Below are 10,945 nucleotides of genomic sequence, written 5' to 3' on the forward strand. Positions count from 1 at the left end.
AAAATAGAAACACAATTTCAAAAAACAAAGTATCCAAAAATAAGACAAAATTAGTAACACGTGAAGATTTTACTGGTCAGGAATCTTGCAGAGCTTTGTCTTTTTTTGCTAGAAAAGGAGTGGTTGGGATTGAACCGATGACAATTAATGATCCATAATGCATTCACGTAAACGAGGTTAATATTTACCCATTAGGAATCCTATAAAGCTTTGTCCTCTGTGCCAGAAAAGAAGTGGGCGAGATTGCACTGACAACAATTAATGACCCATAATGCGTTCATGTTAACGAGGCTATTGTTCATCCATCAAGAATTTTGTAGAGCTTTGTCCTCTGTGCCAGAAAAGGAGTGGTGAGATTGTTGTGAGTGCAATCCAAATCATTTACGTGAATGCGTTATGGGTCGTTGATTGTTGATGCACAGAGGACAAAGCTCCCATTGTTTTTTCACCCTTCTAATTAGTCATCCTCCAATTCAACAAGTCTTATTCATGGTCTGGTTGGGGTCATATAGGCTGCCATGATGAATCTATAATGCCCTAAAATTTTACTAACTAAAAATTGATGTTTAATATATCTCTTGTGTTATTTGATTAATTTGGATGAGTTGGAGTGTTGTGTGAATTAGCTATGTGTGATTGCTTGATGTGAATGTTAGGTTATGTGGAGTTTGATTGACCTATGTTGAAATTGTCAGATTTCAAGTTTTACCCAAACCTATTTTGGGAAAATTGCGATCTCGAACTCGTTAACCGTTAAATCGCTTTCAAATTTGGACAGTAGATTTGTGACCCAAGCCTTCACGCTTTGACCGTTGGGATTTGTAAAATAAAGTTGTTGGACATCTCTATTAGTGAGACAAGAGTGTTAAGTGCAATTCCAATCAGAGGAGAAATTGCACTTATCGCGAAATATCGCCCTTGGAATTGCACTTAACGCGAAATATCGCGCTTAGCACCAAAAGTTGAATTTCGCTTAGTGAGATGAGCTCGCTAAGCAAAATCTATAAATTATAAATACATTCTTCAGCGTGAAAAACACAATTTTTCACTCTTCTTCTCTCCAAACGCCCACCCAAACCCTAACACATTCTTCTCCACCACCCACGACCACCGCTGGCCACCACAAGCTGTCGTTGCTTGCCATCGGACCACCACACGGAGAAGAATGTTTTAATCAGAGTGAAATCCTCAAAATCCACCTCAAGGATTTGGTAGAGAAACAAGGGCTTAATCTTTTCTTTCGTAGTTTCTCTAAGGCAACCTTGACTTCTATGCCTTTCTCATAGTTAGTTTGAGCTTCTCTTAGTATCTCTTTTGTTTTGGGTACCGTAATATGATGTTTTTGCACTTCCTTTGAAAAACTCTTGAAAATGAGACGTTGTAAAAGTTCTTTTTCTTTTATAAAATTGATGTTACTTTTGTGACCTTGACTAAACCCCGATCACATTAGCATGATTGGAATTTTAAAATAATGTCTCTTTGTAGTAGAATCCGAAACACCCCTTAGCCCCTTTTATTTTGATAGGGGTATTTGACCCTGAATGTTGATATTAATCTTGTTTTTTAAATCTATACTAAATTGTCTTTGATTTGGTATATAGAACTTTGCGTTTAGACCAACAAACATGAACGCCTCTGAGCGACGCAGAGAGGAGTTGACAAAGAGCTTATTATAAGTGAAGGGATTTTATTATAATTTATAGCTTTGATACCATAATTGGGGTCAGGGAACCCAATTATGGGAATGTATGTCTATCCCTTTGCATGTTGGTTTTCAAGAAAGATGATGTTTTCGACTAATGAAATGTGATACATCTGTTATTGATAAATGACATTATCTTTTTATTAGACTTATGTTGTCTCAAGAACTGGGGAGTTTGAATCTTAGGCATGAAATTTATATGTATGTATTTATGGAATAGTTACTGATGATGTTGTTATTGATGATAATAATTGATATGAGATGATGTTGTTATTTTTGATAATGTCATTGAGATGAGATGATGTTGATGTTGATAATGTCATTGAGATGAGATGATGTTGATGTTGAGGATGACATTGAGATAGGATGATGTTGATGTTGATAATGAAATTGAGATGAGATGTTGCTGATGTTGATAATGTCATTGTGATGTATGTTGTGTATGTACATGGGGGGTGCAGTGACCAAGTTGGATATCCCTAGTGGGAGAAATAGAGTGATTAAAGAGTTTTAAGCATCTATGGAGTGAAAGGGTGACTTCAAATCTTTAATTATCCATGATCGGTGCATTGATGGTGTCCATGTGTCATACTTCATATTGCATGGAAATAATATAAACTTTGTTCGTAAGTACTTATAGTTTTTCATGAGGGAAAATACTTGTACTTGGGGACATGCCACTCAGTTTGGAACTCCCTTATGACTTAGACTAATCACTATGGGGGGGGGGGGAGTTGCTTGTGCACTATAGGGTAATCTCAATACTTGCTACCTAGTTTTCTTGAGTGTGAGTGTCACGTGAACACGCTCAAGCTATTTCCTGACAAATGATACCACATTGCATTTGAGAGTTGAGGTCAGGTGTATACATCATACTGAGTATGATTGATTGGAATTATGGAAAAGTTGATGAATAATTGTTAAGTGTATGTTGAATTGATGGATAATTGTGTATGATCATGATACTTGTTATTGTTTCTCTTGCTAATTATGGTCATTTGATAATTGTTGGTTTCTTTTATAATAAACTCATCCTTGCAATTTTGTACCATGTGATTGGTACCTATGATGATCGTGAACTTTCGTTCATGGGAATAGATGAATAGCATTAGATGACATGGATGGAGATTCTTTTTGTGGGAGCCGTCAAGCTGACGTGATGACGTTGAGATTATTTTGGGAGAGAGTTGTGTTTTGTTATCAGCTCCTCCGTTCTGGTTCCATGATTCTTTTTTATTTGAGCATGTAAATCTCGAATTTAGATACATGTAAAAACTAAATTATTTTCTGTCATGTGAATGGTGTATAATGGTTTAAGATATACATATGTGTGTGTGTGTGTTTATTTAAGTGTTTGTGTGTTATTTGGTGAATGTATATCGCAAAAAATTTACTCTTGTTTTCATAATCAAATTAATGGAGATTTCATTTAAAAATTGAAATTACGTGTTTTAGTGTTAGTGATATCGTAGCGATGAGGTGAGTCGTTACAAAATCGACAATCTAAGGAGCCACTCCCAGCTCAAGAAGTCATAACGTGTGCCCACCAAGTAACCCAATGTGAATTTGACAGAAATTCATGGTTATATGCTTTAGATTTCCTTCAATCACAAGGTCAACTATTGTAAAACATTTATTGTATTTGATACACCTAAACATTCAATTGATTGTTGAATTCGTATAATTGTATAACTGCTAAATGCTGATGGCACACCTCACAGGACACTGCTTAGGTCTGTTGCTTATATTTGTTATCATGTCCCTTTAACGGTGGTCATTGTCAAAAGTTGTATCCCCAAGGGCTTTGGCGACATGAGAGTTATACTCAAGGTAGTCCACTTTAATTCACTCTCTAATGATTGTAATGTTATTTTTTGGATATTCATTCATGAGAGTTTTAATTTCAAGATCCTACGAGGACTATTGATGACACCACGAAATAGACAATCATAAAAGGTTAAGATTGTAGCTCATATATGATGGACATCCACGTTGGTTCTGTCTTTATTCTACGAGACGTAAGTTTATTACTCTTGTTGTTAATTTCTTACTTTTTGTGTCGTATAGAGTTTATTTTTTATTGAACTAAATGGTATACTCTACAAACATTGTGGTTGTCTCTTTCTTCCTCACTCCAAATGTTTTTTTTTAATATTACACTACACAATGTTGTGAATGTAATGTTTTTACATTTGAGGTTATCAATAATTTTGGTATCGAAAAATTTGCATTGTATACCCATATATGGTTCAGATTTGATGCATGTGTTTCTAAAGGAGAATTGACCTCTTGTCAAGCACTTTGTGTTTCATACGTACAACATGTCATTAAGTAGGTTTCATGAATGGCTTATCGTTAATTTTTTTGTGTAATGTTGTTTTATTTCGTACGTGTAATGTTGTTTCATTTTATGGATTATCATTTTTGTACTAAGGATTTGGAAAAATAAATATTGAAAAGGAGGACACATCAGTAAAATTGTTTGGTTTTATTTAAGGATTGATTTTTTGTAAAACACTATTGTAGGTTAATTCATATTAAAGTAATCATAGTGCTACACCATTGTAAAATATATAAATTGAACATGTTTCATTTATTTAATTTGTTTTGCTAAAATAATTACATCACTTAAATATATGAATTTTTCATAAATATTTAACTAAATTATATTTATACTAAGTATTTACATATATGGATTTTTCTTAAATGCTATTTTACATAAATTCTATTTTTAATAATTTAATATATATATATATATATATATATATATATATATATATATATAACTTAGCGAACTAAAAAATTAAAACAAATGAAACCAAAAACAAACAGTTCATTTTTAAATAAATATTCAAACAAAATAAAAAACAATTTTAAATCAACAAAAAAAAACTCTACTAAATAAATTTAAAAAAACAAAAAAAAAACAATTTTAGATAAATAAAAACAAAAAAAACTCAAATAAATAAATAAAAAAACAGTTCATTTTAAATAAAAAACAAAGTAAAAAACAATTTTTTTAAAAAATAAATCAAAATAAATAAATAAAACATGAAAAAAAACACATTTCCAACTGGGTTTTTTGAAAGAAAAAAAAAAACAAGGGCCTTACGCCACCAGTTCATCACGAACCAATGTAGTAAGGTTGATTCCAAAAGAAAATATAACACGTCAAGCAGTTCGTAAAAGATGAAAAAAAATTAAAACAGAGATTAAAAATCAATTTGAAAGAAACCTATTTTTCATCCATAAACAGTAAATTATATCATTTTATTTTATTTCTATTATTTAGGTAAAAAATTCTCCACCAAGTATATGAATATAATGTTTCCATCTTCAACGAACGCGCACAACTGTTCCTTCTGCATTCACACTCATTTTGACAAAGCAGGTCAGCTTTCTCTCTCTCTCTCTCTCTCTCTAACTCTGTGGTACTGAATCACTACGGTGTCTTTCCGTTGTAGATAACAGCTCTGAACATCATGATAAAGCATGGAACCTAATATCATGATTCTAAAATTTGCTCACTCAATTCCAGACATATACATCCATCAAATTTCCTTTATTTATTCTAATGTTGGTTGCTTACTTAGTTATTTATTCATGATCTAGTCTGCTAATAAATATGTTAGGAAAAAAAATTAGTACTCTTGTTTATTTGATCATATGATAGATCTTGGTTGTAATTTAGTAGGCCCCTTTCATCTAATAGGAAACAAAAATTGTTTGACTTCTAAGGTCAACAAGTTGTCTGCAAATATGATTCATAACAAAATATTATGGCATCTGTTGATTCATACAGCCTACCTCACTTATTGAACAAAGGCTTGATTTGTTGTTTGTGAAATTATTTGATCGCTGATATTGTTGTTACTACTACTGGTACAAAACTGCTTCTGGCTGTGCAATTATTAATCCCTAATGTTGTTGTTACTAATGGTTGTACAAAACTTTATCTGCCTGTGAAATTATTTGATCCCTAATATTGTTACTAATGCTTGTACAAAACTTCATTTGGCAAAGGATGGAAGCCATTGTTCGGATAGTCTTACAAAACTTAAACTCTTTTTCCCAAGAGGAGTTTGGAATCATTTGGAATCTCAAAGATGATATACAACGGATGAAGAGGACAGTGTCTGCAATAAAAGCTGTATGCCAGGATGCAGGGGCAAAGGCTAACAACCTTCAAGTTAGTAATTGGTTGGAGGAGCTGAAAGATGTACTCTATGATGCAGATGACTTGCTAGAGGATATCTCTATTAAAGTTTTGGAAAGAAAAGCGATGGGTGGTAACAGCCTCTTAAGAGAGGTTAAGATTTTCTTCTCCCACTCAAATAAAATTGTCTATGGTTTTAAATTGGGACATGAAATGAAAGAAATCCGGAAGAGGCTAGAGGATATTGCTAAAAACAAGACTACATTGCAATTGACTGACTGCCCAAGGGAGACTCCAATTGGATGTACGGAGCAGAGACAAACTTACTCTTTTGTGCGTAAAGATGAAGTCATTGGGAGAGAGGAGGAAAAGAAACTTCTTACCAGTTATTTACTACACCCCGATGCAAGTGTGGCAGACAATGTTTGTGTAGTTCCCATAGTTGGGATTGGAGGACTAGGTAAGACTACCCTTGCTCAACTTGTTTATAATGATAATGCTGTCCAACGCTATTTTGAGGAAAAACTGTGGGTGTGTGTCTCGGATGAATTTGACATAAAGAAAATAGCTCAAAAGATGATTGGGGATGACAAGAATAGTGAGATTGAGCAAGTACAACAGGATCTCAGAAACAAAATTCAGGGGAGGAAGTATCTACTTGTGCTGGATGATGTGTGGAATGAGGATCGTGAGCTGTGGCTTAAACTGAAGAGCTTAGTCATGGAAGGAGGTAAAGGGAGCATCATAATAGTAACAACACGTAGTAGGACCGTGGCAAAAATAATGGCCACACATCCTCCCATTTTCTTAAAAGGTCTGGATTTAGAAAGATCTTTGAAGCTTTTCTCTCATGTGGCTTTTGATGGGGGGAAAGAACCAAATGATAGGGAGTTGTTAGCCATTGGAAGGGATATTGTTAAAAAATGTGCTGGGGTTCCCCTTGCCATAAGAACTATTGGCAGCCTCTTGTATTCTCGAAACTTGGGCCGGAGTGATTGGCTATATTTTAAGGAAGTTGAGTTTTCACAGATAGATCTGCAGAAGGATAAGATCTTTGCAATCCTAAAACTGAGTTATGACCATCTTCCTTCATTTTTGAAACAATGTTTTGCTTACTGTTCATTATTTCCCAAAGGTTTTGAGTTTGACAAGAAAACACTCATTCAATTATGGTTAGCTGAGGGGTTCATTCGACCATCAAATGACAATAGATGTGAAGAAGATGTTGGACATGAGTACTTCATGAATTTGTTGTTAATGTCACTTTTCCAAGAGGTGACTACAGATGATTATGGTGACATAAGTACTTGCAAAATGCATGACCTGATACATGATCTAGCACAACTAGTGGTTGGAAAAGAATATGCCATTTTTGAGGGGAAAAAAGAGAACCTCGGAAACAGAACACGTTATTTATCATCTCGTACTTCGTTACATTTTGCAAAGACATCATCTTCCTACAAGTTAAGGACAGTTATTGTGCTTCAACAGCCACTTTATGGAAGCAAAAATTTGGACCCGTTACATGTTCATTTTCCTTTTCTTTTGAGCCTGAAGTGCTTACGGGTGTTAACAATTTGTGGGTCGGATATTATAAAAATTCCAAAGAGCATTAGAGAGTTGAAGCATTTGAGATATCTTGATCTTTCAAGGAATCATTTTCTAGTAAATCTTCCCCCAGATGTTACTAGCCTACATAATTTGCAAACTCTGAAACTTTCTCGATGTTTAAAACTCAAAGAATTACCCTCAGATATCAACAAAAGTCTTAGGCATCTCGAATTGAATGAATGTGAGGAATTGACATGTATGCCCTGTGGGTTGGGACAGTTGACCCATCTTCAAACATTGACACATTTTTTATTGGGCCATAAAAATGAAAACGGTGATATAAGTGAATTGAGTGGGCTAAACAGCCTTAAAGGGAAATTAGTAATTAAATGGTTGGATTCCCTGCGAGATAATGCTGAAGAGGTTGAGTCTGCAAAGGTACTTCTCGAGAAGAAACATCTTCAAGAATTGGAATTATGGTGGTGGCATGATGAGAATGTGGAACCGCCACTACAGTGGGAGGATCCTATTGCAGAAGGGAGGATCCTATTCCAGAAGAGTGATGAGAAGATATTACAATGCCTGCAGCCACATCACTCAATTAAAAGACTAGTAATAAATGGATATTGTGGCGAAAGTTTACCAGACTGGGTAGGGAATCTCTCGTCACTCTTGAGTCTTGAAATCAGCAATTGCTCTGGTTTGAAATCACTACCTGAAGGAATTTGTAAACTAAAATCTTTACAGCAACTCTGCGTATATAACTGCTCACTGTTAGAAAGAAGATATAGAAGAATAAGTGGTGAAGACTGGCCGAAAATAGCTCATATCCCAAAAGTTATGGTGTCTGCGTATACGCCATCTGCTCTCAAGTATATTAATTGAGTCGAGATCTTGGTGCTACACCTATCCATTTTACATGAATATTATCAATTGCATGTCCTCTGGCCTCCATAATCTATGCACTCGGATTCCCAGAGAGCTTAAAAATTCACCCCCATCATTTGACTTGCTTGCACTTATTCAGCCTCATTCAGTGTCCATTCTTCTCTTGCCTCAAGCTTCACTTCCGTATTCTGCAAGTGACTTATTTTGTGATGAATATGCAGAAGGCAGCCACCAATTTTTTGTGTCAATCACCATTTTCTAGCAAAGTTGATGGTTCATATCAGTTGTGGAGGTGAGTTTCTCTTCACTTGTCTAATTTTTTCTTTTGAAGTACTGAATCTGTGATGATATTCAAGTTTTTCCACACTTGCAGTAGCCTTATGTCTCTTTATTTTCTGACTTGGGATTGATGGTTTTGATTTTCTGCACATGACTTAGTTTCCCAATCCTATTTCATGGTGTTTGACACAAGAGAGAATCCAAGTTTTAGTAAAATATATAAAAAATTAACAAACCATTTCTTTCCCTTTAGATTGTAATTGTATTTTTGCTTTGAGAACCAGAAGTTATCTTCTCCTGGTACTGCATGCAGAACATTTCTATGTTTCTTTGAGTTATCACTCAAGTGGGGTAGAAATCAATCTACAGTGTGTGTTGCTATATCTTCTGAAGTTTTTTTTTTAATTTTATTTATTGGGCTAAAATATGTTTGCGATTCCTAATAAATATCCGATTTTTTGTGTTTGTTTCCTAATAATTTTTTTTTTGTTTTTCTCCCTAATAAAACAAAAAATTTGTTTTTGATATTTGACCCTTTTTTAGTCCCTGATTAATAAAGAACTTTGTGTTTACTCCCTGATAATTTTTCATTTGTCATTAGTCCCTTTGAAAAAGACTAATAACAAATGAAAAAATTTATCAGGGAACAAACACAAAATTCACTAATTTATGAGGGACTAGAAAAAGTGTTAAGAACCAAAAACAAAATTGTTCTTTTATTACAGGCTCAATGCAAAGAAAAAATTTATTGGGAAACAAACAAAAAATCTGGGTATATATTAGGGATTGAAAACATATTTTAGGCTATTTATTTTCTTTTTTATCACAGGGATAGAAATCCATCTGTGTTGCTGCACCTTTTAAAAATTATTTTTATTAAATTTACAATGCATAATAACAATGTGGCAGCGGTGAATTGATTGAAAATTTTGAATTGTTACCTGCATGATGACATATAAATCACAGATTTTGATGTGTATGGCATACTAATTTAGGCAGTGCATTATTGATGAACAGTTTATGATAAACTGCACTGTAACAACTCCTAGTGTGCTTGATTGCACTTGAAAAAGGGGATGACACACGTCTAATTGAAGCTTGTATAACTAGCTTTTGTGTCCCTTACAAATTTTATGTGTTATGTGTGCTTTGGATGCGTATCTAGACGCACTCCATCTCAATGTGATATGACAATCTAAAAAATGGTACTCATATATTTGATTTACTACTACAAATCCCTCAAGTCTTATTTAGATATGGTATGATCAGTAACACAAGATCTTTATAACATCAGATCCTCTCTCCCTCCTCACTGATTCAGTAGCTAGCACAAAGAATTAAAGAAGAAAAATGAAGGGGAAAGAAAAACAAGAAGAACTTGCATGCCTCTGTAGTCCTTGTTTTTCTTATTAGTGAACACTTCTCCCCGACTCTCTCCCAACGGTTTTACATTTTTTCCAAAGATGAAAGTTAGGAAATTGGTTCTCTAGGGTAGTGACACATAAACATTCTAAGGTTTTTCATCAAACATGCCCCTCAGTTTTGCCTTTATATCTTGTTCTTCTCACCCTTAGAGCTTCAGTTGGTTGTACCCTCAACTCCCAATCTTCTACAACCGAGGTTGCCAATGGTTGGCTGCCAAAAGTTTCTATTATTTCTTAATCTTTGACTTCTTAATACATAGTTGATAAGTGTCAAATTTCAGTTATTTTTATGATTAAATTGATAACACTTATCCTTTGATTGTAATAGTTCTCTTATAAACTACCCTTAACTCTTGTTGTTTATATATACTGTACATTTACTAATGTTGTTATTTAAATATGAAAGATTCTTCCATAATTTTGTAGGTTTTGATGGTTGTTTGTTAGATTCAAAAACAAAGCCAAAAGGAAGGGCAAAATGGTATCTTCACAAAGGTTTCCGACCCTAAATTCGCCCAAGCAAGTTGGATGTAACTTCAGCCCTAAGCAAGCAACTCGCTTGGGCAAGTGGATGCCTTCACCATTAAGCCACAATTCGCCTAGGCGAGCTGCAGCTTGCCTTGGCTAATTTCCCTGCAAGCTATCTTCTATAAATAGCCATGCATTGTTGAGAAGAAATATGATCCAACAGCCTTCAAATCCAGAAAGAAACCCAGAGAAAGAGTGAAGAAGAAGGAGAAAAGGAAAAGTGGAGCCGAGGCGCTGCAGAGTCGTGATCGTGGATCACTTCCTTCGTCATTTGTCTTGTTAGTCTTGTGCTCTACGTAATGATCAGTTAGTTTTTCGTAAGGATTGGATGTAATCTTTGTACCCTTATGTATCCTTTTTGATATTATATATTGTTGGATCGAGTGGCCTCAGAATAATTAAGAAGGGGGAGTTGAA

The 10,945-nt window shown here is 34.5% G+C and overlaps 1 protein-coding gene across 1 annotated transcript; it reads left to right on the forward strand.

The window, feature by feature from the left end:
- The first annotated feature begins 5,011 nt into the window (after positions 1-5,011).
- Positions 5,012-10,945, forward strand: LOC114409503 (putative disease resistance protein RGA4). The gene is made up of 3 exons (XM_028372983.1): positions 5,012-5,093; positions 5,726-8,589; positions 10,427-10,945. The coding sequence occupies exon 2, from the start codon at positions 5,727-5,729 to the stop codon at positions 8,292-8,294; it is 2,568 nt and encodes an 855-aa protein (XP_028228784.1). The 5' UTR covers positions 5,012-5,093; position 5,726; the 3' UTR covers positions 8,295-8,589; positions 10,427-10,945.

This window comes from Glycine soja, chromosome 4 (assembly GCF_004193775.1).
Source record: "Glycine soja cultivar W05 chromosome 4, ASM419377v2, whole genome shotgun sequence".
Classification (NCBI taxonomy): Eukaryota; Viridiplantae; Streptophyta; class Magnoliopsida; order Fabales; family Fabaceae; genus Glycine; species Glycine soja.

Coding starts and splice junctions, on each gene's coding strand:
- LOC114409503 (XM_028372983.1), top strand. CDS start 5,727: ATGGAAGCCATTGTTCGGATAGTCTTACAAAACTTAAACTCTTTTTCC.